The sequence below is a fragment of the Panicum virgatum genome, chromosome 5N (assembly GCF_016808335.1).
Source record: "Panicum virgatum strain AP13 chromosome 5N, P.virgatum_v5, whole genome shotgun sequence".
NCBI lineage: Eukaryota > Viridiplantae > Streptophyta > Magnoliopsida > Poales > Poaceae > Panicum > Panicum virgatum.
In genome coordinates, this window is record NC_053149.1 from 54,722,968 (window position 1) to 54,738,888 (window position 15,921).

At 48.4% G+C, this 15,921-nt stretch overlaps 2 protein-coding genes across 2 annotated transcripts; both read left to right on the forward strand.

The window, feature by feature from the left end:
* The first annotated feature begins 3,368 nt into the window (after nt 1-3,368).
* Nucleotides 3,369-4,928, forward strand: LOC120674950 (putative disease resistance protein RGA3). Its single transcript, XM_039956045.1, has one exon. The coding sequence runs from the start codon at nt 3,369-3,371 to the stop codon at nt 4,926-4,928; it is 1,560 nt and encodes a 519-aa protein (XP_039811979.1).
* Nucleotides 4,929-11,965: 7,037 nt separating this feature from the next.
* On the forward strand, nt 11,966-13,694 carry LOC120676996 (putative disease resistance protein RGA3). Its single transcript, XM_039958338.1, has one exon. It carries the CDS (start codon nt 12,014-12,016, stop codon nt 13,520-13,522), a length of 1,509 nt encoding a protein of 502 aa, XP_039814272.1. The 5' UTR covers nt 11,966-12,013; the 3' UTR covers nt 13,523-13,694.
* The last annotated feature ends 2,227 nt before the right edge of the window (nt 13,695-15,921 follow it).

A 15,921-nucleotide genomic window follows, 5' to 3' on the forward strand; every position in this document is an offset into this window, starting at 1 on the left:
CCTTGCCTCCTCCGCTCGTCGCGCTTACTTAGCAGTGCTGCGAAGCCGCACCAGGGGGCGAAGCGCGGCGTCCTGCAGCTGCTGCTCTCATGCGGCGGCGTCCATCAGCAGGCCGGTGCAATGGTGGCCGACGACCTTACCTCCCTGTCCTTGTAGTACATGGCCGGCGAGGGAACGAGTGCCCTGCTAAGACCACCACGACATCCATGGTGTCCGCGTTCGTGGTCCACGACTCCCTCTCCGGCGCTCATGCGCTCGCGGCCTGTACCTGGTGGCGGTGATGGCAACACGTGCTGCCGGTGGCATCGAGGGTGCAAGGGCGCGAGAGCGGTTTAGGCGCGCGGGAGCAGAATTTGGCACAAGGCCGGCAGGGGTGGGCCCACCGGCCTAGGATTTGGGGTTTGGGTATTCAATATTTTCAAAGGATAGATTTTTTTTTTGGCCGCCACTGTGCGCCGCGCTGTTACTAGTGCTGCAGGTCGCTCATGTAGCCATGTCTCATGGTAGATAGGCAGCCGTCGCCGGCTACACCGCTAGGGTTTGCTGTCATCAGCCAAAAGCAGAAAGGACGGGCCACACGGGAAGGGGGAAGTGGAATTGCGATGGATTGGTGCCGGTTGGGGGTCGCGACGGGGTCTAGAAGAGGTGAAGTAAGCCATTTGAGCACAAGAGGCAATATAAGATTGGGAAGTCCGTTTTGTGATGCTAGATAATCTTCAAGAGATACGCTAAATCATCTCTCTCCCTTCTCAGATTTGAGAATAAAAATCCACACTCTATCCCAAATACTTCCATTTCAGAACCAGATCTTAGACCCTCAACCTTCAAATTCATGGGTCATGTTTTCCTAATATGTCTAGATTCAAGCAATATTCGGTACAAGGGAAGTAACATGGGACACAAGAATACAAGAAATAATATTTAGGATGACCTTATTTTCCTTTTTAATACATATACATATTATATACTATGTGTATAACTTTTTTGCTAGAAATTATGAGTATTCGGTTGAATACCCTTGAATCAATACTAGGCCCGCCCTTGAAGGCCGAGAGGGCAAGAGGGTGCGCGAGAAGGGGATGGCGAGTCACATGCGCTCGGTAAAGATGTCTAGCGGAGAGGAGCCGATCCTGAGCGAGATACAGAGGCAAGCAAGAAAGCGAGCCTGTTGGATCAGTATTTTACCGGCATTTCCATTTTTCTACTGAGTTCCATCGATTAACAGAGCCTATTATAGTTGCTCTTACCTTCAGGTACAATGACACTACAGTTCTACAGCAGATGTATATTCACATGGCTGCAATGCCCAGTCACACAACGCGTTCAACTGGATCAGTATGTGGGCGTGTTTGGGATGCCACCTTTGGACGTTGCCGAAGGCGACCGACCGAAGGCCGAGAAGGAGCGACAAAACCAGTGAAGACGAGCCACCTAGAACGGGGCCTTCGGATCTTGCCGAAGGCATCAATGCGAAGAGGTTTCCGGCGAAGCTGCGCCGCCGAGATGCCCGAGGGAACAAGGTCCTCGGGCGTCCCGAAGCCCAAAGCCTGAAGACGAAGATCGCGAGGACCCAGGGCGAGCCCCAAGCTGCAGCCGAACCGAGGAGCCGAAGAGGGACTACTGCAGGCGAGTCCGGCGAAGGCAGTCTGACGGAGCGGGCCCACAAACATGGCATAGGACAGGGTCAAAGGCTTAGCTTTAGGCCTCTCCGGTGTAAATGTACTTAATTGCCCACGGCATATTCCGGAAATCTGGCAGTTACGGGGCATTACGGGAAATCTAGGCTCGCGGGTAGGTGAACCGTCGGCTATAAATACTCCTGTAACTGTTGTTGATGTAACATTGAATATAAGTGAGTGGTTACACTTGCATCGAGTTTCGTGCTCTTGTTCTTTGTGCCACCTGTGAAGGAGGTTTCAGTCCTTGGGCTATTGTGATATCCCTTTTCTCCGAAGGGTATCATCCACCAACAGCGCGGGCTCACGCACAGCAGCCACGCGCCGTCTCTGCCCGCTGCTAGTATGCTGAATGCAGTCACGCTCATTTTCAAAAACGGACCAACCTAGGATCTGAAACATCTAATAAATTCGTCTCGATAAGAATTTAACTTTGATGATTTTAGCATACATTCGCAACTGCAAACGAGACATGCTCATTTTTTCAATCTGCGTCGAAAATCCAAATTTTAGCAAGGGAATAGTCGATTTTGTCTTCAAGTTTGCAACGGAAGCTCAACTTTTTGTCCCTAAACTTTCAAATTGACCGTTTTAGTCCTCAAACTTCTCCATCTAGCTCAATATAGTCCTTCATCCTATGTGTCATACCATATTGGCACGTCTCATCACATCTAAACATCTGCGGTTCATAACAAATCAACATTTCTATAAATTTAGGCATTATACAAGTTTCACCTTGATGAAAACTAACGTACAATTTTTAAGGAATAGAGTTGATCCAAATTTAAGCAACATATTTATTATACAAGCACACAAGTTCCTTTGTTCAGAAAAAAATAATGTAGATAGAAGCTAAAGTTTTATTGTCTCGTCTTTAAGTGTGTGTGAACTAATATATGTTGCTGCTAAAAAAACACTTGGATATTGACATGGCACACCGACGTGGCAAGATACTTAGGGAAAATGACTAAATTTAGCTGCGTGGAAAAGTTTGATGACTAAAATTATCATTTTAGTAGTTTAGGAATAAAATTAGCCCTTCATTCGAAGATAAAATTGGTTGTTCCACCTCTTTTATCTATAACTAATAGTTTGGGCTAAGCTGTCAAATAGTTGAATTAAGACAATACAACATTCATTTTTTTGTGACCGGAGTGGGCAATTAGATATCTATATCCACTAATATGTGCTTACATGTTAATTTAGTTTTCTAAATAGGAGAAGGTCAAAATAAGTATAATAGTCACACTCACGAGTGACACGTTATGTAGTATGTACTCCCTCTGTTACAAATTATAAATAGGTCGCTTTAACATTTCTAGATTTGATATCTTTTACTACATATCTAGATACAGTATATATATTTAGATGTATAGCAAAAGTCATATATCAAGAGATATCAAAATGATCTATAATTTAAAATAGAGGGAGCAGTTTGCCTTGTTAAACCTCAAGTCTCAGCTCGCCGTATTGAATGAGAATGGATGGTCCATGGCGTTGGATCCGGAGTATTCGTATTAAAAGAATTGTCAAAGTCACGGGACAGCCGTGTCCACCGAAGACAGAGTCACAGAGTCGGATACTTTCTCCAGGGAGACACTCCAGCGTTGAAGCTATTGCTCGTTCCATTCTCGGTTTTGGGACAGAGAGAAAGTTGGATAAGAGGATCGTTCTTAGCCCCAGGCGCTCGCCATGGAGACGCTTGCCTACGCGATCCTCGGCGACCTCATCAGCCGATCCGTATCCTTCACCCTGGACAGGTGCTACCACCGGTGGCGCAGGGCCGGCGGAATGGAGGACGCCCCGCAACGGCTGCGCCGCGTGCTTCTACGACTTGAGGTCGTCGTCGAGGAGGCCGATAGGCGGCGCCTCACCAACCATGCGATGCTCCGGCAGCTTCAGCTGATGAGGGAAGGCGTGTACAGAGGCTACTACCTGCTCAGCGCCATCAAGCGCCAAGGCGTTCACGAGGTCAGCAGTCTTCGGGATCGCTCCCGCTCGTCGTTGGCCTCGTCCCTGTTCAATCCGGCGAAGCGCTTGTGCACTGTCTCAGCCAGGACGACGCTGGCGAGCACGGCGCCTGAAGACACCGGACGGGAGGGGGAGGCGGAGTCGGAGCTGCAGGAGATGGTCGCCGGCCTAGAGCGCATGGCCAGCGACATGAAGGAGCTCGTCGTGTTCTTGAGCTGCTACCCGCCGGCGCGCCGCGAGCCTTACAGCGGGCACCTGTGGCTGGAGAACCGCATGTTCGGCCGCGAGGTAGAGCAGGAGAAGATCATCAGCTTCTTGCTGGGACCAGAGCCTGCGGGCGCGGAAGGTCCGGGCGTACTTCCAGTGATCGGTCGGCCAAGAGTTGGCAAGAGCACCCTCGTCGAGCACGTCTGCTTGGACGAGAGGGTGCGCGGGCACTTCTCCCTGATCGTCTTCTTTGGCCAAGGCGACATCGAGGACGGAAAGCTATCGCCGCATTTGGGAGACAACGGCACAATCAAGTACCGGGATCTCGATCCGGCCGGGAAATCGCTGGTTGTTATCGAGCTTGCTGGCGACGTGGATGAGCAGACATGGTGGGGAAGAACACTGTCTGCACTGCGAGGACGACGCACCACGCCGGTCAGCAAAATCATCGTCACAAGTCGATCGGAGAAGATTGCAAGTTTTGGGACAACACAAGCTCTCGAGCTGAAATCTCTGCCTCGAGAAGCCTACTGGTACTTCTTCAAGACGATCGCGTTCGGAAGCATGGGTGCAGAGGATCAGCCGGAGCTAGCTTCTGTGTGCATGGAGATGGCGGACCTTCTGAATCGATGCTTCATATCGGCCAATTTGTTCGGTTGCCTGCTGAGAGCCAACCCTTGCTCTCAGTTTTGGCGAAGGGTTCTCCACGGCGTCAGACAGTACATTCAAATGCACATCCTTCGCTTTGGTGATCATCCTTGCGATCTCCTACTGATGAATGGTCGGCCGATATACCTTTGGAGATTGCCCAAGACTGATACCGTGCTCACAGCTTACCATACTTACGAAGCGTGTTCATCCCAGGAGCATGATCTACCCAAGATAACCCTGAACGAGGTGCATGTTGGGAGTGCAAAGCCTCGAGGGAAGAAGTTTGAGGTCGTGGCTTGGAGGTCTGGCATACCACCCTACTACAGCTACATGATGAGTTGTAGAGTGCAGACATCGTCGTCGTTCCTCCGTGTGCCGCCCATGAACAAACAAATCCAGCACCGGCAACTGAATTCGGTGTAAATTTTATGTTTATGCTGTGTGTATCTGTATGTTTTATCCATTCAGTATATGGGGGCACTAGCACACCATGAAGGTGTTCTGCTTTGTGATCATGCGTGTTCTTCTCTGTAACAGATTAACTGCAACGTGGCTATTATTTTTCTTGAAGTAACTCCAAGCGGAATTGACTATTGAGGCATGGCTGTAGCTTGCTAGAGATCCAAATCGAAAAACCCTTATAGTACTCTACTGCTCTTTTTTCTACCCCCGTGTCTGAACCCTAGAACCGGAATTGTTCTACACAGACCACATGGATTGGTATTTCAGAAGGCTTGACTGACCTGCAGATCAATGCCGGTCTATCACGCTCCCCTTTTCAATCTTTTCCTCGCTGACAGCCATGCGATCTCCTTGGCAGAGCCCGGTCCATCGTGATCCAGAGACACAGACGACGGTTCTATGCAGAAGAGTCAAGAGCACGTGCTCAAGCAGCTGCTTAGTGTCCAGAGTCGTGTCAAATATTTAAATAAACCAACCTAACCGAAGCTGTTAGATCCATTCCACCTCAACGAATAGCCGGCTTATATTTAGTGGATGATAGAGAAATGAAGAGAGAAAAGCAGATGGACTTCGTGAAGCGCCAGCTGCGGCTGGTGAAGAGGCGCTGCACGTGCCGCTACTGACTGAGCAGCTCTCTATGCATTAAATAGCAGTGGACCTATCATCATGGTGCGCGCTTTGGACCCGTTTAGCCTGTGTGCACTCGTCGTACTCTAAATTCATCCTCTAAAAAATATATTCCATCTTGATTATCAATATTCTCTACTCTACGTCCAGTTTCTCTGCAGTCGTTCGTACTCTATATCTCTACTCTATCCTAACTATCTCATATTTTATTCAATCATCCAACTACCATCTTATTTTTTCTCTTTTCTTTTTTTTCTCTCTCTTTCCTTCCCCTCCTCTTCTCCGGCCTCCCGTGTATCTCTGCTCCTCCCCTGCGTTCTCTGGCGGCGGCAACCATCCTCCCCGGCGGCGGCGGGAGGTGGGCACGCGCGTTCGGGCGGCGCGCGGCGGCTGGACGTGGTCCTCGTGCTCCCACGCCGCTCCTCGCGGGCGGGTGGCGCGGGCAGCCGAGCGGCCTTGTGGCCCAGCAAGCACGCGGGCGGCGTGGCCACGGCTAGCGGCGGCGGCGGACGTCCGCCCGGGTGGCGCGGCCCCCCGAGCTGGGCGCGCGGCTGGGCTCGCTTGCGGGCGGCGCGGGCAGCCGAGCGGAGGAGAGGGGCGCTACGGCGAGCCATGGGCCAGCGCTAGTAGCGCCCATGGGCGAGCGAGGAGCTGGGCGACCGCCGTGCGCCCTCCCTCTCCCCCTGGGCCGGCCTGCGAGTGCTCGACGCCGGCCGTCGAGCTCGCGGCTGTCGAGCAGTTGCGGCGGCCGCCCTCCCTCCTCCTCCTTCCTCCAGCTCGCGCTGCCCTCTCTCCCCTTGTGCTACGTCGACGGCACGCGCTTGGGGCAGCAGCAGCGGTGTGGTGGGGCGAAGCACTGGCGGCGGGCCTCACGGCGGCCACCCCCGACGACGGAGGAGCGGGCGGCGCGGCGCGGGGAGCGGGTGGCCTGGCGGCGATGAGCAGCGCCGTTTCCTCTCTCTCTCTCGCCTACGGGTCTTCCATGCTCCCTCTCCCTCCTTTTACTTTTTATCTTCAAACCCTAACTTTTCCAACCCCTTGCTATTCTTCGCTCGTCTCTACGGCGTTCGAGGGCGTTCTGGGTGGCTTGCCGACTCTAGGACAAACCTAAATCTGCGAGCTCCGACGGGGTCCCTCCCGAGCTCGTGGTTTTAGGCTTTTCGCGGCATCTTTGCCTCAAGCGGTCTGACCGATCTGAAGAACTGGTCTGACTGATCTGCGCAGAACCTCGCTGGTGAGGATCGTTTGCGATCCGCGCGTGCTAGCGCTTTCATGTGTTGACCAGATTTGCGTCAACATATTTTGGCGACTCCGCTGGGGAAGAAGAAACCTTTATCGGCAGCCATGGCTGATGATATTGTAGATGCATCTAAGATCGACCCCGAGGACATCATTGATGTTGAGTACGACGACATACCTGAGGAGCGCCGCAAGCAATTCGAGGCCCAGCTCAGAAAGGAGTGAGAAGAGGCCACGAGGAGATTGTTTGCATGTTACGAGAGGACTCGGCAAGGCGTGATCGAGAAAGAAGAATTCATCATGCCGACGTTCCCATCTACAGCGACAAGCAAAGTAAGCACTCCGTCTCCTGATCTGGTTGAACAATTTCTGTCCATCATAGGAGATAGGATTGTTGATTCATGTGAACGTACAAATGATCTATTGCGCAATCTTGTCGATCAAGCGCGAGGTTTGGGTGAGGGAGAAGTCTTGGATCATAGTTATTCTACTGGAACCCTTAACCCTAGTTCATCAGCAGCATCAGCATCTATATCACAACCGTTATATAGTATGCCACCGAACTATTTCGCTAGGCAGTTACCGCCACCACGTTTGGCCCTACCAAATATGGCCGAACCGGTCAGACCGGTGTGGCGGTGGCCAGCCCGGCAACACCAGTACCGTTTTGCATCAATTCCTTGTTCGGCTGGCCCTAGCCGAACGAATGAATTGGCAAATTGTGATTCCTCATATACTACTGTAGCATGCAGTGTGCCGCCTATTTTTCCGCGAGGATCGGGTGTCCATCATGGGCCGATTCCGGATGATGTGCATAATGATTTGTTAAGGCGTGCACCCGTTAGTTCTGTACAGATGATAGCACAAACTGATCCTACCACACATCGTCTAGCTTCTAACGCACAAGCATCTACAAGTAGAAATTACAAAGCCGATCTTGCGGGAGATCTGGCTAATATGTTTAAAATCAAATTCAGAGTGGATATGGGCATATCTCATTTGTATCAAAAACCATATCCTGATGACTTTGATTTGGTTTCTTATCCCGTTGGCTGGTGTGTTCCAAATTTGATAAAATTCAACGGTAATGATAATAGAACAACTTGGGAACACATTAGTCAATATGTGGCTCAACTTGGAGAGGCTAGTTCTAGCGATGCTTTGCGAGTTCACTTGTTTTCTTTATCTTTGACTAGAATCGCTTTCTCTTGGTTTTCTTCATTGCCTCCAAATTTGGTCCACTCTTGGAATGAATTAGAACAAAAATTCCATGATCACTTTGATAGTGGAGTCAATGAAGAGAAATTGATAGATTTGACATCGGTTAGAAAGGGTAGAGATGAGTCTATCCATGATTACTTTACAAGATTTAAAGATGTAAAAAATCGATGTTTCAATTTGTCAATTTCTGAAAGAGATTTGGCAGGTTTGGCTCTTGGTGGTTTATGTTCTCACTTATTTTTCGATCAATCAACTTCAAGTTGCAGCTTTAGGCCAAGAGTGCAGATTTAAATGGGCCAAAGAAACTTGTGAATCTCATCAGTCCAATACATATGTTGATTGTGAATCCGATAATTCGGACGATAAGAAAAAAAGAGTTTATATTGCTGAGCTTATATAGCCATTAGAGGCTATACCATATTCTTGTTCATCACTTAAGCCGATTCAAAAGAATCGGCAAGAAGAAGTTCATTTTACTTTTGATGTCTCTAAGTGTGATCGCATATTTGATGAACTGCATAGAAACGGAAACATCAAATTATCTAATGTCATACCGCCGCTTGAGGAGTTAAAGCAGCGTGCATATTGTAAGTGACATGATTCTTCTTCTCATGCAACCAATGATTGCAATGTTTTCCGTCGACAGATACAATCGGCCATTAATGAAGGACGATTAGCTTTGCATGAGATGCAAGTTGGCGAGGCGTCATTACCTCTTCACACCATTGATCTGAACAACGCCAAGGTACTCATTCAGCCAGAACAAACCGAAGGAGCTAAAGGAAAGAATGTGATCATTGAAGAAGAAAGGCCGAAGAATGTCAATAACAAGATTCTGGCCAGGAAAGTGGTGCTAGAAAAGACTCCAGATGGCAAGGAGTCATTGAAAATTACTTTGAAAGCTTCAAGACCCAGAGGGCAAGCTAGTTCCTCGCAGAATTCGAGTCGGCCTGTCACTCAAGTGCGACCGGTCAGACCGGCCTCTTCAACCGGTCGGACTGGTTATCCCCAGGGCCGACCCAAAACATTCAAGCCCAAGCGCTCGGAAGTGGATACTTGGAAGGTGAATGAATCAAAGGTGCAAGAAGGAGTTGTGAAGCAGAAGCTCACTTTTTATCAGTTGCTGAATAGGTATGCAAAGGCCGTTCCAAAAGGTCGGTCGTTAAAAAAGACACCAAGGTCACCTCTGCATCAAGACAAACCTGCATATCCTAGAAGAGAATTCAGCAAGCGCAGAGGAGATGACACCACCTTGTTCCCTCCTCAGAAGGTGTATTCTACTATGCCATGGGCGCCGCCGGCATCAGATTCTTCTTGCCCAACGTGGGAGCACGAAGGGATTTGGTTGCAATGCTATCCGATGCCGCTTTCACCATCTCATCAGAGGGGAGGAAACTTTAGAAGACTTGTGTTTGACAGGTTAGCATGACCGACGTATGACCAATCGGGATATCACCGATTAGGTCAGAGGCAACAGCCTGCACCGGTCAGACCGGTTACCACTGACCGGTCAGACCGGTTACCACTGACCGGTCAGACCGGTCCCACCAGGGACAAGGTCAATTTCATCCTCTAAGACAGGTGTACCGTGTCAAAGAGAATAAAAAAGAGGTACAGTCCACTAATGATTCAGAGAAGATCAAAGCCGATGCTGTTGTGCAGATCGGTAATATCAAGGTGGTTGTCAATGAGGCGGGCACAAGACCAATGGTTCTTCGTAAATCGGTCGATGCTTTTGTCCAGAGGCCGATCGTGGCTGATTATCATGAGGCTAGCAGCGGCAACACTACAACATCGAAGTACTTTCAATCAAGGTGGTGTCCATCTGGGTTGACTCGTACTCAAAAGAGGAAGCTGCAGCGCATACGATGTCAAGAGAAGAAGGGGCAGGAGGCCAAAAAGTTGAAGGTTGGGCAATTTAACAAATGCAGGCCCATCATCCCTCAGAGCAAGGTGTGGCGGGTCAAGTCAGCTGACCAGCCAGCAGGACCGGTCGGACCGCCCTTACCAACCAGTCTGATCGCCCTTACCGACCGGTCTGACCGGTATAGCCGACCGGTCTGACCGGTCAGAGCGGTCCAGCCTGTAGTTGAGCAGAAAGCCGAATCAGAAATGCCCGTTTTGGTTCCTTGCAATGAAGAAATACTACTGGCGCCTTTAGTACAAGATGATGAGGAGCTAGTGAATCATGAGGCTACACCAAGAATGCAGCAACGCGGAGCTCAACGACACTTTAGTGCTCGGGGGCTGGAAATCGGCAATTGGTTATTTACCTCATGAAGTTCTATTCAATAGATCAGTTTGCAAAGGGTTCTCAAGGCTTTGATTATGAAGTCTTGAACTGGTTTAAAAATTTAATATTAGCAAATAAAGCTGAATTAGAAGTTTTTCAATTCGAGCAAGAAAGTTTGCAAATTGTCAATGAGGAAAAATGTAGAGATACTTTAAAACAATGAGCATCAGGTCATCATGTTTAAAAGATATTTCATGCTAAAGACCGATGTTTAGTAATGGAAGGGGGCGCATCATGAACAAACTGGTCTAAATGCCATTGACACTAATCTAACCGGTTGGGCTGCTACTTCGGCTATTGAGGTTTCATGACTTATTGAGGCCGAGTTTAGTAGTTAAAATGTTTGTTGTTGGACATTTGCATAATCCAAGACATATTGGAAGACAAGAAGAAAACAAATTGGAGGGGGTTCAAGAGTAATCTGCTCATCATCCAATCAGAATATTGTGGCGACCGATTGACTTTATAGCAATTCGGCCATGTTATACGTCCACAACAGATTACATGTGTGAGAGTGATTTTAATTAGTGTTTCAAGAGTTCACAGCCGAGGTAATATGTACTCAGACTTGGTTCACTCACACAAGATGCATTAGTGACATGAAGTAGGACTGAAGTAAAGATATTGAGCAGAATCGAATGATATGGCCGATATACAATATCGCCCTTAAAAGCAAGACATGATTGGCACAGGTGTTTCTCATTGTTTTAGTTCAATTTTGGGCTTTAAGAGATGTTTCTTGGTACGCAAGCTTTACCAAGAAACATGGGGGCATATGTTGGCATCCAAAATTGACAAATACCGAGTTTGCTGGTCAATCTGGGCGAACCGATCAGACCGGTCCTATAAACCGGTCAGACCGGTCTAAGTAATTTTGTCAAAATGCCAATTGGACAGCGCCATTACGTAGATCTCGTCGATAAGATCGAAATATATATATAGAACGCCCAATTTGGAGTCCGGATGAAGAAATTATGCCTCCCGGAAGATCTGCACCCCGGTCTGACCTGTCAGACCGGTCTAGGGCGGTCAGACCGGTCCAGAGACTGGTTAGACCGGTCCGAAACAGCCAATTCGAGTTAGGAGTTGTATTTTGACATGAAATTTGTTAGGGTTCAACTCCTAATAGATACAGACCTCCCCACCCTATATATATGAAAGGCCACGGCCGATTGAGGTAATCTCAATCGAATCAACACATTACCTTTTACTTTTTATCTTCAAACCCTAACTTTTCCAACCCTTTGTTCTTCTTCGCTCGTCTCTACGACGTTCGAGGGCGTTCTGTGTGGCCTGCCGACTCTAGAACAAACCTAAATCTGCGAGCTCCGACGGGGTCCCTCCCGAACTCGTGGTTTTAGATTTTCGCGGCGTCTTTGCCTCAAGCGGTCTGACCGGTCTACGCAGAACCTCGCTGGTGAAGATCGTTTGCGATCCGCGCGTGCCAAAACTGCTCCATGGGGATACCCTTTTTTTGTCTTCTCGGCTGGAATCTGCAATGGCGCTTTCGTGTGATGACCAGATTTGCATCAACAGAATGACCTGTCAAACGGCCCTTCTTTTCAACGTTTGCAGGCAGACAAGGACTTGTGCGCACTAATTTAACCACTCCGTGCTCCATTTTCCATTGCATCCCCCACCAAATCTTCTCTCGTGCAGTCCAGCAATGGAGCCCCTTCTTTCCGCGATCATGAGCGATCTCCTGGGCAGAGCCCTGTCCGTGCTGATACAGAGGTACAGGGCATCCAAGGCAGAAGAGACAGAGCACAAGCTCCAGCGGCTGCGGTGCGTGCTGCTCCGGATCGACGCCACGGTCGACGAGGCTGAGGGGCGGCACATCACCAACCAGGCGATGCTCCGGCAGCTTCAGATGCTCAGGAAAGGCATGTACGGCGGCCACTACGTGCTAGATACCATCAGGTACAGAGGCCACGGCGAGGTGAGTGGTGGCCGCGATGTTGTCTTGTCCCGAGTCAGTTCAGCCAAGCGTCTCCTCTCCTTCCCCGTCAGCAGCAAAGAGAACCTGCAGAGCACCGTGCTTGACGCTGAAAACCTGAAGAACCTGGAGAAGATGCTCGACGGCCTTGAGACGCTGATGGGCGACATGGTGGAGTTCACCGTGTTCGTCGAGGGATACCCTCGCATCCCCCGGCAGCCGTACAGCGAGTACTTGGTCCTTGACAAGGTCATGTTCGGCAGGCAGATGGAGAAGGAGGCGGTCATCGATTTCCTGCTCCGGCCAGAAGCTGTGGGCGACGGAAATCCCGGGGTGCTTCCAATCGTGGGCGAGGCGTGGATCGGCAAGAGCACGCTAGTTGAGCATGTCTGCCTCGACGAGAGGGTGCGCGGTCACTTCTCCTCGATCGTCTTCTTCGGCGGAGACGATCTTGGCGCTGAGAACATGGCTGCTCTAGGACGAAGTGGTGTGACCAAGCATCAGGATCTTACCGCCGCCTCCTGTGGCAGGTCACTTCTTGTCATTGAACTTGCCCGGGACATGGAAATGGAAGAGGATACATGGAGGAATCTGTACTGCTCTGCAGCGAGAAGCATGGGGCACGGGGGCAAGATCATAATCACAAGCCGGTCAGAGAAGATAGCAGCTCTTGGCACAGCGCCAGCTCTCAGACTGAAGTTTCTTCCTCAAGAAGCTTACTGGTACTTCTTCAAGATAATCGCCTTCGGGAGCACGAACCCTGATGACCAACCAGAGCTCGCGTCGCTAGCCATGGAGATTGCAGCGCTGCTGAACGACGGCACGTTCACGGGAGCAAACATAGTGGGGAGTTTGATGAGAGCCAACCTGAACGTTCAGTTCTGGCGCAGGGTGCTCCAGTGCTTGGGAGATTTCACAAGGAAGTACCTTCTCGCGTATGGTAAGCATCCGAAAGATCTTTTGGACAATGGGCATCCTCTGTGCGCTTGGAGTGTGGCAAGGAGTCGGCATGTCGTTGTGATCTACAACAGGTACCAGGAGCATACTACGGAGCAGGGTGCCCCCGAGCTAACAGCACATGATATCATAACAGGGCGTGCTCCGCATCAGGGGAAGTTCAGAGTAGTTGGGTGGAGGTCTAGCATACCCCCTTACAACACCTGCATGTTCAGTTGTGCGTCACAAACAGTCGGATGCTCCACGGTCAGAAAGAAGCGCCCTAGGAAGATGATGGTTTGATATGAATTTGTTCGGGTAGTCTCATACAACGTGTAATACCTTTTAGTTGTAGCATAGTGTCTGTGTTTGTTACCGGTAATAAAATAAATCTATATCAGACCACGAACTTTATGCTCTTTACTTCATGTACAGACTTTGCCATTATCGTGTGAGACATTGATTGTTTGGGTTCTAATTAGCATTCCAATTGATCTGTCCGGGTCTCAATTAAAATTCCGATTGGTTTGTCGGATTCCGATCAGGTTCCCATTGATGGACAAAGAATCATTGCTTTCTTTAGAAAATACTAGCATAGTGCTCGTACGTTGCTACGGGTAATATAATAGATCTACATAGCACCACCAATTTTGTGTTCATTCACTTCATGTACAAGTCGTGCCCTGATCGTGTTCCGATTAGGATTGCGTTTGATTTGCCCGGATTCCGATTAGGATTCGGATTGATTTGTCCAGACTCAGATTATGATTTCAATTAGACATGATCATCTGTCGAGTCTGATCAGGTCACTTTGGGTTCCGGGTCTAAAAATGTTGGCCCGCGCCCAACCCATAACATGGTCGGGTTGGGTTGGGTTTGGGTAGGTCGGGTTGGCCCATATTTTTCTGTGTAATTTTCAGGTTGGATCCGATTTTTTGAGTTTCGGGTCAAATATTTCGGCCCGTACCTGACCCGTCACTTGGTCGGGTCGGATTTTTTTCGGGCGGTTTGGGTCGGGTTTTGTCGGAGTTTTTACCGTCAACCTACCTAGGGATATCTAAGGTAGGAGATTGCTTGGGGATAGATCTCCGAATTTGGAAGGTGAAGGTAAATGCAAGGACACAAGACACAAATTTAGAATGGTTCGAGCCGCCGAAATAACATAATACCCTAGATCCTGTGTGGTGATTTAGTATATTGCGCCCTGCGCTGGAGTGTTATGCTCTGTTGAGCCTTCTAGCTTATTCCGATCTAGGTATCCCGCCCTCCTTTATATAGTTCAGGGGGTGGGATACTAGTCGGTTACAAGATAGGAGTTTTAGGAGGATTACAAAGTAGAGTTCTAGTAGAATTACAGAGGAATCCTAGTAGAAGTCCAGTTTATTCCATCCTTATGGGTATCCAGAATCTTCCTCACATATATGCTATGTGCACAATTTCGTGGGCTCGGGTTTGACGGGTTTATCGGATCGGGTGGCCCGTGATCAGGTCTACTTCCGATTGATAGACCAAGGAAACATTGCTTGTTTTAGAAATATACTAGCATAGTGCTCGTGCATTGCTACGAGTAATATAATAGATCTATGTAATGTTCATTCACTTCATGTTCATTTTGTACTATGATTGTGTGAGATATTCATTATCCGTGTTTCGATTGGGATTCTGATTGATTTGTCCAAATTCCTATTAGGATTCGGATTGATTTATCCGGAGTCCGATTAGGATTCCAATTGACGAACCAAGGAAACAATGCTTACTTTAGAAATAGTAGACATAGAGAGTACCAATAAGGCAATTATACCCTTACGTTGCTACGGACAGAGTTGGTGTAAATATCGGATAGGTATAGTTATCCATTAGTTAATTCATAGAGATCTACATGATCAAGTCAGGGATTGAGGTCTAGTCCAACTCACATACAGGATGGACTAAGACCCACATGTCAATGATACAAAACGGACCAAACTATAAATTTAGGTGGAAACTTTACATAATATCTACATATGAGACATAGTGCCCATGCGTTGCTACAGGTAATATAATAGATCTACATAACATCTCCAACTTTATGTTCTTCACTCCATATACAGGCCGTATTGTGATCATGTGAAATATTGATTATCCGGGATCCGATTTGGAATCTGATTGATTTGTCCGGTTCCGATTGATTTGTCCGGATTTCAATTAGAATTTCGATTGACGAAAAGCTAGTCCGATTCGTATACGGGATGGACTAAGCCTCACCTGTCAATGACATAAGGTGAATCAAACCAAAAAGTTATGTGGAAACCTTACCCACTTTAGAAATATGTATACATTAAAGATAGAGACAGAGATAAAATCCTTGTAAAGTTTGGACGTTGGATATTTGTTTACAGAACAAAGAAACTAGTCCAATTAGCATTAAGGGAGAGGAGAGCAGCGAACAAGACAAAAGGTACAGCTCTACTGAATATGCAAACAGGGTCACCAACCCCTGTTTCATGTTTTGCTTTCCTGATTAACATATCAAGTTTTGAGTTATCAAAATATATGCAACCGTGTTAGACATGCGTGCACAGCATCATCATCTAGCCACCCAGTTTACAATAATAACATTGTGCAACAAACTTATGCATTATCTAAATTAGTAAATTGGGTTGTCTTCGTTTTTGCGTTTGGATTCATTTCTTTAGCAAATGGTACGGGTGGATATAACAGCA